The following is a 16,090-nucleotide window of genomic DNA, read 5'->3' as shown; positions in this document are numbered from 1 at the left end:
TTGGCAGTATACAGCTTTGGGGGTGTTTTAACCTTTAATTTTTAATGCTCTCTGTTCATGTTTTTATATGAACTGTATTTATGTTTTGCTGTATGTCGCCCAGAGTGGCAGACTAACCTCTGCCAGATGGGCGTCTAATCAAATCTAATAAATAAATAAATAAATTTGCAGCCCACTTAACAATCAAGGAATTGCATTCCCAATGCTGATCAAAGTAGGAGAGGTATAGGAAACAGCTACAACCTTGGGCCACAGGGTATCAAGTACCAACTACCAGTGAAATCTCAGTCATAAACCACTCCAAGGCCAATATCAACACATTATACACAATTTTATTGATACATACATATGAAAACATGCATTTTATTAGCATCTGTGATTTAAAAAAGAAACACAGCTTCTTGCATCCCAGAGGCATTTGAATCAAGAGGCCAGTATTGATGTGTGCCTGTTTTGCCTCTTCAGAGTTAATGCATGGAAGTAATTGTTACTATTTCAAAGTTTTAAAAGCCTTGGAGTATCATGTGCCATACAACTCCCATGGAAACTGCCCAGCCATGCTCCCAGCTAGTGCTATACAGGTTATACCTCCTATAGCAGAAGTCACTCCAACAGAATTATTCACAAGTAAATTGTCACAAAGTATAATCATCCAGGAGTAAATGTGCCTATGCATTGCCCACCTGTCTTCACCAGTAATGTCTAAGGAGCTGGTTCAGAGAACAACCTCTGTGCAGGTGTGGAGAACCCGTGGCCCTCCAGATGCTGCTGAACTACAACTCTCATTATACTTGGCCATTGGCCATGCTTGCTAGCGCTGATGGGAACTGCAGTTCAGCAACATCTGGAGGGTCAAAGGTTCCCCATCCTTGAGACAGCAAAAGTTAGTTCTGCCCATCAAGGGAAAGACTACATTATGTAATGCCTTACACACAATGGGCATGTAGTCAAGGAACACTGTTAAAAGCATCATCAGATAAGGGTTCTTCATTTCCTGGATCCTTGAAGCAAGCCACGATGATCCAGCATGCAATTACATCCATAGTCTTAATTGCCTCAGTACATCACTGGTCTGCTGATGACTCCGCTTCCAAGAAAGTTCCTGAAGCATGTCTTAGAACACTTCTATGCGTGAGCGTGCAAAGAACAGCCACATCCTTGGCATTTCCAGTATTTGCATGATGAAACTGCACAATAGGCGAATCAGGCAATGGAGGAGGCACGTCATCCTTGCCCCGTGGGCTCTTCACACCATATGGTGGTGGTTCCAAAGCATAGGGGGGAGGCGGGCCAAGATCTTCCAGCTGCGTCTGCCCAAGGTGCTCATTCGTTATGTTTGAATCCATGCGTTCTCTTTTCCGAGAGCTGTACCTCTCCCAACAGTACTCGAAACCGGGATGAAAGAGTAGCAGGATGAAAACCAGAAGGGCCAACAAGTCTGGAAACAGAAGGAAAAGGCAGTCACCATTTCCACCAGCCACAGTTTCTGCCCTTCTTCAACTCCTCCTAACTGGGGGTGGGGGGAGCATTTAACATAGACCTAGAAATGTGGCCCAGGTTACTTAACCCACAGTAACTCCTCCTCCCAAACTCAAGGCAGTATGTGTGGACAATTCTGCATATGCAAGAGACAACTGCTTTCACCTTAAATTGTTTACCGGGCCCAATTCAAGGTGTTGGTATTGACCTTTAAAAACCTATACAGTTTCGGCCCAGTTTACTTGAAGGACCGCCTCCAGTATCACCAATTATGCCGCCTAACGAGATCAGCCTCACAAGACCTTCTCTCGGTCCCACCGGTAAAAACAGCTAGGCTGGTGCGGACCAGAGAGAGGGCATTCTCGATCGTGGCCCCCACCCTCTGGAACTCGCTTCCTTTTGACCTCCGTCATACCCCCTCCCTGATGGGTTTTCGCGAGCCGTAAAGACCTGGCTATTCAGGCAGGCCTATGGGATTTCTGAGGGGGATTAGTTTTTATGGTATTACTGATGGTTTTAGTTGAATTGATGTTAATGCTGTGCTTTGCTGATTATGTATTATTTTATATTGTACTGAATTGTTGTACTGGATTGTTGTACGTCGCCCAGAGTGTCCGTTTACTCGGACAGATGGGCGACTAATAAATAAAATTTATTATTATATTATAATTTATTATTAAAGCTGAGTGTGGTGTAGTGGTGAGAGCCAGTTTGGCCTAGTGGTTAAGGTGTTGGACTACGACCTGGGAGACCAGGGTTCAAATCCCCACCCAGCGATGAAGCTCACTGGGTGACCTTGGGCCAGTCACTGCCTCTCAGCCTCAGTGGAAGGCAATGGTAAACCCCCTCTGCATACCGCTTACCATGAAAACCCTGTTCATGGGGTCGCCATAAGTCGGGATCGACTTGAAGGCAGTCCACTTCCATTTTCATGTAAGAGCCTGCTGCTTTACAGCAAAGTCCGGCCTCTGTTCTCACAGCAGCCAGATGCCTATGGAAAGCCTCTAAGCAGAAGCATGAGTGGAAAAGCCCTCTCCCACTTACCACTCCCACTGGTATAGAGGGGCACACTGTGCCATGCCCCATTCACTGTGCTGCCTGGAACCTATGAGGAAAGGTCTGAGTTTAGAGAAAAGGCGAGGAAGAGGGGACATGACGGAAGCGTATACAATGAGGCATGGCATGGAGAGAGTGAATAGAGAAAAGCTTTCTTCCCTTTCGCACAGCACTAGAACTTGTGGACATCCAATGAAGCCAAATGTTGGAAGATTCAGGACAGAGAAAAGAAAGGATTTCTTCACACAGAGCATAGTTAAACTATGGAATTTGCTCCCATAGGAAGCCGTGATGGCCACCAACTTGGGTGGCTTTAAAAGAGGATTAGAGAAATTTATGGGGGGAAAGGCTATCAATGGGTAGCCATGACGACTATGCTCTGCGTTCATAGTCGGAGGCAGAATGCTTCTGAATACCAGGTGCTGAAAACCGCAAATGCTCCTGCACTCAGGTCCTGTTTGCAGGCTTCCGATGGGCAACTGGCTGGCCAGTATGAGAACAGGATGCTGGACTGGATGGGCCACTGGCCTGATCTAGCAGGCTCTTCTGATGCTCTTATGTACCTGCTGAAACAAATGTGACACCGCATCCGCGGTGACACTAGCATGCATCATATGAAACCAGGAGAGATGTTAGAAGGCTACAAGGGGATTACAAGGGTGTGTTTAACTGTACAGTTGGGCTTGATTTACATTCACTGGTGACTACATGGGGGGGGGGAAGAGAGCGAGAGAGCGTGCACATGGCCAACTTCATACCTAACCACAGCTATCGTGCCTACATGCAAGTTGCAAGCGCACTTGGAGGAAGCAGATTATCTGGATCCATTTCAGTTGGGCTTCAGGCCTGGACGTGGGACTGAAACAGCCTTGGTGGATGATATGAGGAGAGCGTTGTGAAGGCACCTTCCTCGTCCTCCTTGATCTCTCATCGGCTTTTGACACCGTTGACCACAGTATCCTTTTGTACCGACTGGAGGGGTTGGGCATAAGGGGCACTGTTCTTCAGTGGTTCCATTCCTTCCTCTCTGATAGGTACCAGAGAGTGGCATTGGTGGATGACGTTTCAGATCCTTGGCCTCTCACTTGTGGGGTGCCGCAGGGCTCCATCCTCTCCCCGATGCTATTTAACATCTATATAAAGCCGCTGGGGGCTATCATCAGGAGATTTGGGCTGCAGCGTCACCAATATGCGGATGACACGCAGCTCTATGTCTCATTTAAATCTTCACCGAGGTTGGCTGTAGAAACCATGTCCAAGTGCCTGGAGTCGGTGAGTGCCTGGATGGGAAGGAATAAGCTGAAACTGAACCCTGACAAAACCAAGGTACTGTTCGTGGGAGACAAGGGAAGGTTAGGGGATTTGGACCTGGTGCTCAATGGGGTACAACTGCCCCTAAAAGACCAGGTCCACAGCCTCGGGGTCAATCTTGACTCCAAATTGTCCATGGAGGCTCAGGTCTTGGCTGTGAGCCGGACGACGCTGTATCAACTCCATCTGATACAGAGGCTATGCTCCTACCTTCCCAATCATCTGCTCCCATCAGTGGTACATGCCCTGGTCTCCTCTCGCCTAGACTACTGTAATGTGTTCTATGTGGGGTTACCCTTGAAAATGGTCCGGAAGCTGCAACTGGTTCAGAACGCGGCGGCGTGCCTGATTAAAGGCAGTCGCTGGTGAGATCACATAACTCCAGTGCTCAGAGATTTGCACTGGCTACCAGTTGCTTGCCGGGCCCAATTCAAGGTGTTGGTTTTGACCTTTAAATCCCTACACAGTTTTGGCCCAGTCTATCTGAAGGAGCGCCTCCAGCATCATCAGCTATGCTGCCTAACAAGATCGGCCTCAAAAGACCTTCTCTCTATCCCACCAGTCAAAACAGCTAGACTGGTGAGGACTAGAGAGAGGGCTTTTTCAATTGTGGCCCCCACCCTATGGAACTCCCTTCCAAATGATCTCCGCCAGGCCCCCTCTACAATGAGTTTCTGCCGGGCCGTGAAGACCTGGCTCTTCCGGCAGGCCTTTGGGGTGGGTTAGATTTTATCATTATCGCTTTCAGATTTTAATGTTATTGTATTGATGTGTCATTTTGTGTTATTTTGTTCATTTTGTACGTCGCCCAGAGTGGCTGGATGGCCAAGCCAGATGGGCGACTAAGAAATCCAATAAATTAAAAAAAAATTACATCAGCCATGGACGACTATACCTGTATATAAGTATGACTCTGGTTTTATATGTTGTAGCCCACCGATATCAACTGATGTATTTTAAAATGAATTTAAAACATTAGAATGGCCACATTGCCAAAATGAACGTTTATTTGGATTGTCATATTCTGTTTTGAAATTAATTGGCATTAGACTCGATGTAATGATCTACTGATACACATTTGGTGTTTTTGCTTTGCTCTTGTGTTGTGAGCCTCTTTGGGTCGGTTTGTGTGGAAAAGCAGCATACAAACTGAAATAATAACAATAAGCAGGGCAGTGTGCAGACACTTGCCATGCTAGAGTGTGTGGTCTGGGCTGACTGTCTCTCTGCCAACAGCCCTCTCTGTGAAATACTGGGGGGAAAGCAGCCAGGCGTGAGGTCCAGCCTGGCCCACTCCAGTAATAGGCAAGCATTGCCAGCCATGGGAGCCAGCTCAGGGTGAGGGGCATGGCCAGGGATTGGCAGCCATAGCCTCAACTTCTCTCAACAGCCACTCTCTGCCGCATCTTGCAGAGCAGGCTTTTACCCCGGAGCTGGGCAGTTAGTTTCCCATGCTGTGGGACACTCTTCCAGCAAAGACGCAGCAGGCATCTTTGCTTTTGACTTTGGCTGTTATGCATTAGCAGAAAATTTAACTAAGATGCAGCAAAGTTAAGCCCCAAGTGCACTTTGCAAGACACCTGAGAGGCGGCGTCTTCTGACTTACATTCAAATCACTGAGGTGTTAGACTTTGTAAAATAAGGAAACCTACTTTATTTATAGAAATACATCATAAAAAATGGACTGCTTTCAAGTCGCTCCCGACTTATGGTGATCCTATGAATAGGGTTTTCATGGTAAGCAGTATTTAGAGGGGGTTTACCATTGGCTTCCTCTGAGGCTACAGCTGGTATAGCACAGGGGGAGGACAGCCTGGCTGGGAGTCCAGAGTCTGTGAGTTCAAATCCCTGCTCGTGTCTCCTGGGTGTCAAAGGCCAGCTAAAGATCACCCCACAGTGAGTGGCTCAGGGGTTACTTGCCCTGCCACCTGTGCAGCCGTGGGCAAGCTGCATAGTCCCAAGGAGCCCAGTTGCCCCCCCCCCCAGCTGGCAGTTGCGGACAAGGAAGGGCTATGCAGCTGTGGCAAGCTGAGCAGGCCCAAGCCAGCTGGGGAGGACTAGCCGCAGAGGGAGGCAATGGTAAACCCCCTCTGAGTACCGCTTACTATGAAAACCCTACTCATAGGGTCGCCATAAGTCAGGATCGACTTGAAGGCAGTCCATTTCCATTTTTTTTCCTCTGAGGCTGAGAGGCAATGACTGGCCCAAGGTCACCCAGTGAGCTTCATGGCTGTGTGGGGATTCAAACCCTGGTCTCCCAGGTCATAGTACAGCACTCTAACCACTACACCACACTGGCTCTCATAGAAATACATAGTTGATAGGAAAAGCATAACTAGTTCTAACTAACTAAGGTGGAGGTGCAATGGCCAGGCTTGGTCTTTCACCCCATTCTAGGGTGTTGGTCGTTGTTATGTGCCTCCAAGTCGACTAGGGTAGAGGGACAAAAACAAAATCTCTCCCTTGGCTGGAGAGAGAGGATGGAAGCAAGGCCAGCGCTCTGAGAGTATCAATTAATAATAATAATAATAATAATAATTCACAAAAGGAAGATAGGCAGGGGTGCACAGGTAAGGTTAGGCAACCTAGCCAGCCGGAGGACCTTCTCTCTATCTCCCCCTAGGTATGCAAAGAAAACCAAATAGGAGTTGCTCTTGCCTCACTTCCAACATGCAAAGGGAACCTTTGAAGGAACCTCTGACCGAATTAGACTCTGGTGTTCTTGGGAGACTCTGCCGGTGGTCTCCTGTACTGATTGTTTAAATCCGTGGCTTTCTGCAGTCTCCTAGATTTTCCTTTCTTTCAGTCTCTCTCCTCCCATGTTATTGGAGCAGATGTTTAAATAAATTCCCATTATCCCCATCCCCTGGGGCTTGAATCGGCTTTAGCTCCACTCCACAGGGGGTCTCAGACCCTTTACTTTTTTGGGAGGCAGGGCCCAGCAGGGCCCCATGTCTCCAGTGTCCTATGAGCCAATCAGCAGGAAAGGGGAGTGTGTTAGCCACTGAGAAGAGTCTTCTGACTTGCTTCCTTGTCCTTTCCTGATGATTGGGGCCAATCAAAGGGAAATGAGTCCTTTTAAGTTCCTACTTCAAAAAGCCAAGCTGGAGAGTGAAAATTCTGTAATTGCAGAAGAAGAGACAATGAATCCTGATGATAGCATCCCAGCTACATTGTTAAGCAGTTTGGTAGCATCTGGCAATAAACGTGTAGGTATGAATCCAGGAATTCAAGCAATATCTCTGGCAGTGAGAAAGGACAGTCAAATGGTGTCAGTGACAGAGAAGCAGAAAGCAGTGTTCAAGCCTGGCCAGATTATTCTATAATCTTAGAAGGGGAAGAGGCTATGCCTATTATGAAGGGACCCTGCACTTTTGAATTTGCTACTACACTACTGTTAACTACAATTTGTGTAGCAGCGACAGGCAACTGCAGCTTTCCTCCCAGCACATCAGATCACACAGAGAAAACTTCTGGGCACCAAATGCGCTCGTGCAGTGGAGGTAAAACCCATTCAAGCCCGGGGGAGGGGGAGATAATGGGGCCTTATTTAAGCATCTGCTGCAACAATATGGGAGGAGAGAGATTGAATGATGGGAAGATCCAGGAGGGTGCAGAAAGCCACGGATTTTGTGCAGGAGAGCACCAGCAGAGTCTCCCAAGAACACCAGATTCCAGTCTGGTCAGTTCCCTTCAAAGCCTCCCTCCAGAGGGTGGATAGAGAAGGCTTACTTACTCTGGAGTAGGTTATGAATCGGGGACTGTGGGGGTTCTGGGCCTCCGGCAGCGTTTGCCTCGAGGTGCAGGGCGCGGGGACACCGCCGTTGGCCGAGGCGGGCCTCTCCCGAAGCACAACAGCAGGGCAGGCTACAAGTCCCCCAGCAGAACGTGGCGTCCGCGCCTTCACGCTCCTGTGGACGTTGGAAAACTCTCACCCGCGACTCAGCCTTGGACGTCCACGCTGGACATAATTCGCTCTCGCCTTCGGTAGAGGCGCTCCGCGCAGCCAACAGCAAAGTTAGCAGGCACAGCGGCGCCGTCGTCATAGCTTACACTCGTGGTCGGGGCGACAAAGAGACGCCTCTTTTCCAAAGCAGTCTTTGCCTCCCGCTATCGCCACTCTCCGCGTCTGACCCGCCCGCTACGCCTCTGTCCGGAGCCAAGCAAGCGCCACACGCAAGCCCGCCCACCCAGGCTTTATATCCCTCGAAGAAACTCCCGGACGAGGCCCAGCAGCACAACTCACCTCAGCTGGCTTGGCCCCGATCCCCGCCCATCCGCTAAGAAGCGGCTCTCCATGCATTTCTAACCCTCTGTCCCTCCCCCCGCAGGGGCCAAAAAGGTTCCCTACGTAAATTGACAACCGATCCATCTCGTGCCCGATTCGAGCGCGCTAACATTTGTTCGTGGCTTTAAAAGGGACTTGCTCCTTCGGAATTATGCGATCCTTTCTACATTAATTGGAACTAAGTTCTTTTTGGCAGATTTGACGTTGAACACCTCTGCCATCCATCTAAAGAGTCTCACCCCTAAGGGAAAGATCCACAGCTAGACTGGCTCTTTCCCACCCTCCCACCCAATGACTATATTGCTCAGGGAGGGAAAGAGAAGGTGTCAACATTTCTGCATTGTCTTTGTAATAGTTGGATTATTTGCAGATAAACAGCATAAGTGTAGGCAAACAGACAGTCCTGCGTTGCAGCAGATTCACCAGTCCACAGTAGATGGGGGGAGGAGAGACTGTTCCTCGAGGTGGACGCAGTCTCTCAAAACTATCAAACTGCTGTTTTTTATTTAGCCAGCCTCTCCCCTCCGTGTGAAGAAAGCCAGTTTCTCCCAAGTTCTGTGGATCTCTCATCCCAAGGAAACCAGGCCACAGTTTTGTTTGAGAGACCTTACACAACGGCGAAGAATTCACTCTTACAAGTATGTTAGGGCTGATCCATTTCCTGGATCCTAAAAGCAAGCCAAAGATAATCCAGCAGCATCACATTCCATAAATAGTCTCAGAAGTGTCCATCAGGAGTCCACTGGCAATTCTGTTTCCAAGGTAGGTCCTAAAAAGCACCCAGGAGCATTTCTCTGCATGGCAGGCCAGACGGCAGCCCCCTCCTCTGCACTTCCACCATTTGCGCAAGGAAACGGCACAACAGGTGAGTTGGGAAATGGAGGGGGAGGATCTCTGTTGTCTTGAGGGTCCTCAACACTATAGGGGGGTGGATCTGCAGCATAAGGGGGAGGTGGGCTTGCAGTATATGGGGGAGGGACGCCAAGGGTTTGGATTGGTGGAGGAGGGCCAAAATCTTCCAGCCAGATTCGCCCACTGAATGCATTTGGAAGACTGAGGTCTCTCCTCTGAGGGCTGTATCGCTCCCTGCAGTAGCGGACGACATTCCAAGCGACTGTGCCAACAGCTAGCACAATGAAAAATACAATTGCACCCCACCAGTCTGGAAAACAGAAGAAAAGGACAATTAACTATCATTATCATTATTACTATTATTTATTAGTCGCTTGACATCTGAAGGTCCCCAATGTTAAATCAAAAACAAATAAAGCACATTATAAAACATAAACAACAAAACAATTGTTCCTGACACCCCATTTTCCCCACCTCCAGTTTCTGCTGTTCCTTCACGAGCGCTCCCCTGCACAACTCACATACACAGGAAGGTCTCTGTTGGAGTTGTGGGAATGCACCCCGAATTGGGTGGGTTTGCATGCCTGAGGGGAGACATAGGGACCCTCCAGGTTGCTACATCGGAAGCTGCCTTATACTGACTCAGACCACTGGTCCAGGCAGCTCAGCATTGTTTACACTGACCGGCAGCAGCTCTCCAGGATACTCTCCTAGTCCTTCCTGGAGATGGAATCTGTGGCCTTTTGCCTGCAAGGCAGATGCTCTGCCACTGAGCTATGGCCCTTGCCGCAAGAACCTCTCCTTTGCTCATCTGCTAAATCTTCCTTCCTTACTGTAACCCGATACTGACCACAACTTCCAACTCTCCTTTCTGCACCTTCTCCATCCCTTGAGGAGAGAGGAGATATTGTTGGAGAACGCGCTGGGAACAGAGTACCGAGCAAGCTTATGTGTGTGTGTTTGAATCTTTGCTAAAGATTCTACCTTTCCTGCAAATTAGTCAGACAGAGACTTTAAGCTTTAAAATAAGAAATAACTACCTTATTCTGGAAGTACATGCTTGATAGGAAAGAGTCCTATATCTAACTAACTAGCTAAGTTGGAGCAGCAAACACTGAGCCCAGTGCTTGCCCTTATGCTTGGAGGAGAGGAGAGAGACAAAGGGAAAATGTCTGCTCCCCTCTCGAGAGAAAGAAGACTGGGAAGGAGGGAAGGAACTAGGATCAACATCCTTTGCATATCAGTCTAGCAGGAAGGAAGAGATAGCAGGGGATCAAAGGACAGGTATAGCCTAGCAACCAAGAGGTCTCCTCTCTAGCTACCCTTTTTAACCCCATACAGCCTCAACCCAAGTTGGAGTTGAACCACATATATTCCAACAGATATCTTATGCTTTGTGGCTTCACCTGTAGCATAAGGGCAAAGACTATGCCAGGTCTGTGCACCTCCGACATAGCTGGTAAGTCACACCCAGGATCCCTTTCCTTTCTGTTATGTATTTCTCTCAATAAAGTAAGCTTTCTTTATTTCACTAAGTCTGAAACCTCAGTGATTGCAGGAAAGCAAACGTCTGCTCCTTTACAGGTAAAGTCACACACAGTCTCAATCTACTCTGCTGCTGCTGCTGCTGTAAAGGCTAACTCTACCAACAGCTGATGAGTCAAGGAGGACAGAGGCCGCCACCATGCACAGGGTGAAGGTTTTCAATCATAGGCTAGGAATGCTTTTTTCCTGCTTCAGGTGGTTCGCCAGCTACAGCTTTCAGGATACCTGAAAGATCATTTTACCCCTTACATACCCAGTCGATCAGAGCGCTCTGCAGGTGAGGGCCTCCTGCAGATACCATCTTCTCAGGAAATCCGTTCTGCACAACATAGGAAGTGGACCTTTAGTGTGGCAGCACCTACCCTGTGGAATTCCCTCCCCTTAAATATTTGACAGGCACCATCTCTGTTATGTTTTCAGCACCTATTGAAGACCTTCCTCTTTCAGCAAGCCTTTTAAGTTGAGACCTTATCCCAGTCTGTGTTGGAATTGCTTTTTAAGATGTTTGTAAACCTTTTTTTAAAAACAACAACGTTTTTATTCTTTTTTTTAAAGATGTCTTGAAAGCTTTTTTTTAAAAAAACTTTTTAAAGATGTTTTGCTTTAATGTATTTTAAAGTCTGTTTTTATGATGTTTTAAAGTGTTTTTAGTGCTTTTGTTTGCCGCCCTGGGCTCCTACTGGGAGGAAGGGCGGGATATAAATCAAATAATAAAAAATAAATCAAATAAATACAGCCCTTTTTGGACAGAAATGACTTGGCCACTGTCCTCCATAACTTCCAGACTGAATTATTGCAATGCATTCTGTGTGGGGCTGTCCTTGAAGACAACTGAGAAACTTCAATGGGTGCAACATGCAGCAGCCAGATGACTGGTTAAGGTTCCATTTCAAGCTCATATAACCCCTGTTTAAAAACAACTGCATTGGTTGCCAGTTCATTTCCTGGTGCAATTCAAAGTTAGTGTTTAGAGCCCTAAACAACTTAGGCTCCAAATACCTGAAAGACCACTTCCATCCCTATAGACCCTCTCGGGTGTTAAGATGAGCAGAGGGGCCCTTGTGGTAGTTTCACCACCTGCAGAAGAAATGCATATTTTTGATCAATGCAGACACAGTTTGTGTGTTCCTCAACGCTTTTCCTTTGTTGAACATGCAACCCGATGGAAGAGTTCTGGGGGGCTCATTTGCATGCTCAGTTGCAGCATTTTGGCTGGTCACAATAAAGGGTCGTTGTTCTTTTGCAAAATAAAAAGTGGCAACTTAGCCCTTAGCCTTGCATGCTAATACAATCCTTTGCGTCCTCTGCTGACCTTATTTGGCAACTTTCTCCCTGAGACTCCACTGCATCTCCTGATACAGCTAGGGATATTTCCTGCTTGAAACCCTGGAGAAGCACTGCCAGTCAGTGTAGGCAATATTGAGCTAGATGGATCTATGGTCTCTCTCGGTATAAAGCAGCTTCCTATGTAAAAGCTTGTTTATTTGGAATGCGGAGGGTTGGCAAAGAGCGCCCAGGCAGCGGAAATCATCTATTGTAATAAGAAGGGGAAAGCAAGGGGAAAATATTGATTAGAAGGAAAAATTTAGGAGACTGCTCAGAGCTGGGGATTTGGCAGACTCTCTCAAAGACACTAGAGGCTAGCTCCAGCTAAGAACCCCCCAAAACCGCCCCGGCAGTGGTGGGCGGAGAAGGCTCACTTACTCCGAAAGAGCCTATTATTCGGGGGCTTTGTGGTTCCTGGGCCAGCGGCAGAGACTCCCTCCTTGAGATGAGCGGCGCGAGGACCCCGCTGTTCACCTAGGACGGCCTCGCCCGACGAGCAACAGGAGGGCGGGCGGAAAACCTGGCAAGAGCACTTGGCGTCCGCGCCGTCGAGCCGCTTCGGACATTGAAAGGCTCCGGCCGGCGATTCCGTCTGGTGTCGCCTGGCTCGACACAATTCGTCCTCGGTGCTCGAACGGGCGCCACCTGCAGCCAACAGCAGGAGTAACAAGCAGGACAAAGCTTTCCGCATAGCCCGCACTTTCTCTGGGCGGGACTCAGGAACCCTTCTGAGGAGACACCCCCTTTTCAAAGCCGTCCCTTCCCCACGTTAGTTACTTAGACGACGAGGGTGGAAGTCTGACTAGCCAGGCTAGCCCTTCCGACTATCCTTTGTACCCCTCCATAAAACTTTCCTTGATGAGGTCTAGAAGCACAACTTGTCTCCGCTGGCCTGGCCCGGGTCCCTGGCCGTTCACCAACCAGGAACCCGCTGATCACTTTCAACCTGTGAGAATGGCTCTACGTGTAAATAGACAATTGACCCGCCTCCTGCACCTGACTCCTGGTCGCTAATAGCCAAGCCACACCCCACATCATACATTTAAAGCACATCCAACACACATTTAAACCACATGACTTCCCCTAAAGAATCCTGGGAACTGTGGTTTTCCTTTCACAGAGCTACAAATTTCTAGCACCCTTAACAAAGTAGAGTCCCCATGATTCTCTGGGGGAAGTCATGTGCTTTAAATGTGCATTGAATGTGCTTTTATTTATTAATTAAATTTATATCCTGCCCTTCCTCCCAGAAGGAGCCCAGAGCGGTATCTGCTTTATGTGTGCGGTGTGGTCCTGCTCTTAACGGATGTGGGGAACCTTTGGCCCTCCAGATGTTGCTGGACTACAACTCCCATCATCTCAAATTTACCATTCTTGGGCAAGGTCATTGAGCGAGTGGTGGCTAATCAGCTGTCGACACACTTGGATGAAACGGATTATTTGGATCCATACCAATCGGGTTTCAGGACTGGACATGGAACTGAAACAGCCTTGGTCGCTCTGGTGGATGATATGAGGAGGGCATTAGACGGGGGAGAATTCACCTTTCTTGTCCTCCTGGATCTCTCGGCGGCTTTTGATACTGTTGACCACAGTATCCTTTTACATCGCCTGGAGGGGTTGGGAATAGGAGGCACTGTACTGCAGTGGTTCCGCTTCTTTCTCTCCGATAGGCATCAACAGGTAGCATTGGGGGAGGAGGTTTCAGACCCTTGGCCTTTCAATTGTGGTGTGCCCAGAGCTTGGAAAAGTTACTTTTTTGAACTACAACTCCCATCAGACCAATCCAGTGGCCATGCTGGCTGGGGCTGATGGGAGTTGTAGTTCAAAAAAGTAACTTTTCCAAGCTCTGGGTGTGCCACAGGCCTCTATCCTCTCTCCCATGCTATTTAATATCTATATGAAGCCGCTGGGGACAATCATTAGGAGATTTGGGCTGCAGTGTCACCAATATGCGGATGACACTCAGCTCTATCTCTCGTTTAAATCCTCACCAGAGTTGGCTGTGGAGACCTTGTCCAAGTGCCTGGAATCCGTGAGTGGATGGATGGGAAGGAACAGGCTGAAGCTGAATCCCGATAAGACCGAGGTGCTACTCGTGGGAGACAGAGGAAGGTTGGGAGATATTGACTTGATGTTCGACGGGGTGAGATTGCCCCTAAAGGACCAGGTCCGCAGCCTTGGGGTTGTTCTTGATTCCAAGCTGTCCATGGAGGCTCAGATTTCGGCAGTGAGTCGGGCAGCTTGGTATCAATTATACCTCATACGTAGACTGCAACCATACCTTCCTGTTCACCAGCTCCCATTGGTGGTACATGCCCTGGTCACCTCTCGTTTGGATTACTGCAATGCGCTCTACGTGGGGCTACCCTTGAAAACGATTCGGAAATTACAACTTATACAAAATGCGGCGGCTCAACTACTTACAAACTGTCGCCGCCGGGAGCATATTATTCCAGTGCTGTTCGATCTGCACTGGCTCCCAGTTGTTTTCCGGGCCCAATTCAAGGTGTTGGTATTAACCTTTAAATCCCTATACGGTCTCGGCCCAGTTTATCTGATGGAGCGCCTCCAACACCACCAATTATGCCGCCCCACAAGATCAGCCACACAGGGCCTTCTCTCAGTCCCACCAACTAAAATAGCTAGGTTGGTGGGGACGAGAGACAGGGTATTTTCAGTGGCGGCCCCCACTCTCTGGAACTCCCTCCCGTATGATCTTCGGCATGCCCGTTCCCTGAATGTATTCCGCCAGGCCTTGAAGACCTGGCTTTTCAGACAGGCCTTTGGGACTTCCGGGGAGGGTTAATCACTATGATAAATTGCCTAGTACTCTGAACTGTCATTGTTTATAGTTTTATAGTTTTATCGTTGTATTGTTTTATTATGATGTATTTTATTGAAACAAAGATGTACGTCGCCTAGAGTGGCCATTGGCCAGATAGGCAACACAGAAATTAAATTATTATTATTATTATTATTATCATCATCATCATCATCATCATTATCCTTGGCCATTGGGCATGCTTGCTGGGGCTGATGAGAGTTGAAGTTCAGCAATATCAGAAGGGCCAAAGGTTCCCCACTCCTGTTTTAAGGGACACTCAAAAACACCCCTTGGTGACCTCCAAAGCAAGGGAAACACAACAAGGGGTTATGCCCAAGTAAATTTTGCTCAGAGTAGACTCATTTAAATTCATGGACCTAAGTTAGTCATGTCCGTTTATTTCAGTGGGTTTATTCTGAGTAGGGTTAGCATTGGATGCAACCCCAAATCTCTCCATCCTCCGCATGAGACAGTCACCAACATTTTCTGCTCTTGGGAAATTTTTCAATGCACTTTCTTCTCTCATTAGTCAAGGGGGGGGCGTGAGAGGATGTTTGGCATAGCACTGGCACAGCTTTTTTGAAAAAATCCTGGGGGGGCCTGAGAAATATTTGTTTCAAGCTCAGTATGACACAAATCTAAGTCATTGTAGGCGTTTTTGTCCACATTTTTTACTTGCCACCCTTGACTGAAAGTGGGATTGCATATAACCACCCCAATACCATCATGAATGCACAATTAAAAAGGACTTCTGGGAGGGCTGTCTATACAAGCGAGCAAGCAAATTAAAAATAATAACATGGTATCCTGTTCTCATGTTTGTCAGCTGAGCACAGGAATAAAGAGACATTGTGGGGAGAGGATTAACCCTCTTTTCTCATCTACACTCAAAACATTTTCCAATAATGAAACTGCCCTAATGTAAACCATAAGCATCTGCTGGAAAAAAATGATAATGGCCAACTCTTTTCTTCCACCCTCTGCAGAGCCATTCAGAGAAATATTTTAAGTGACTTCTGGGTCCTTAAGCCAAACCTGATCTTGGCATCAGACTCTTTTTTTCAGCTTAGCTGCTATTTCTTAGAAGAGATGTTTCGATTTTTTTTATTTTTAGTGCTCAGAAAATCCTTTTTTCTCAACACACACCCTAAAATGGCATCAGAGATAGCAGACTAATCTCTGTATTTTACTTTTGGGTTTTAATCCATTGGGGAAATTCTGTGAAGGATTCCTTTGGTTGTAGCATCATAGAGTTGGAAGGGGCCTATAAGGCCATCGAGTCCAACTCCCTGCTCAATGCAGGAATCCAAATTAAAGTATACCCAAGAAGTGCCTGTCCAGCTGGCTCTTGAATGCCTCCAGTATTGGAGAGCCCACCACCTTCCTACAAATCTAAATGTTCATCT

The 16,090-nt window shown here is 47.8% G+C and overlaps 2 protein-coding genes across 5 annotated transcripts in view; both read right to left on the bottom strand.

Moving 5' to 3' along the window:
• LOC133371506 (protein shisa-2 homolog) overlaps positions 1 to 7,892 on the bottom strand; it is a 35,266-nt gene extending 27,374 nt beyond the window's left edge. Inside the window, exon 1 of the mRNA XM_061599038.1 lies at positions 7,579 to 7,892. Coding sequence (XP_061455022.1) covers positions 7,579 to 7,892 — 314 coding nt within the window. The remainder of the gene's footprint in view (positions 1 to 7,578) is intronic.
• On the bottom strand, positions 332 to 12,837 carry LOC133371238 (uncharacterized). 4 transcript variants are annotated; one of them, XM_061598439.1, is made up of 4 exons: positions 12,236 to 12,837; positions 7,583 to 9,296; positions 3,294 to 3,815; positions 332 to 1,438 (listed from the first exon to the last, which is right to left on the bottom strand). In XM_061598439.1, the coding sequence occupies exons 1-2, from the start codon at positions 12,546 to 12,548 to the stop codon at positions 8,866 to 8,868; spliced, it is 744 nt and encodes a 247-aa protein (XP_061454423.1). In that variant the 5' UTR covers positions 12,549 to 12,837; the 3' UTR covers positions 332 to 1,438; positions 3,294 to 3,815; positions 7,583 to 8,865. The 4 variants fall into 4 exon arrangements, with proteins under 4 accessions (XP_061454423.1, XP_061454424.1, XP_061454422.1 ...); XM_061598440.1 differs by having other exon boundaries at positions 7,900 to 9,296; XM_061598438.1 differs by lacking the exon at positions 3,294 to 3,815.
• Positions 12,838 to 16,090: the final 3,253 nt, after the last annotated feature.

The sequence above is a fragment of the Rhineura floridana genome, chromosome 16 (assembly GCF_030035675.1).
Source record: "Rhineura floridana isolate rRhiFlo1 chromosome 16, rRhiFlo1.hap2, whole genome shotgun sequence".
Classification (NCBI taxonomy): domain Eukaryota; kingdom Metazoa; phylum Chordata; class Lepidosauria; order Squamata; family Rhineuridae; genus Rhineura; species Rhineura floridana.
The sequence above is the reverse complement of the archived record's forward strand: the minus strand, read 5'-3'. Positions and strand labels throughout refer to the sequence as shown.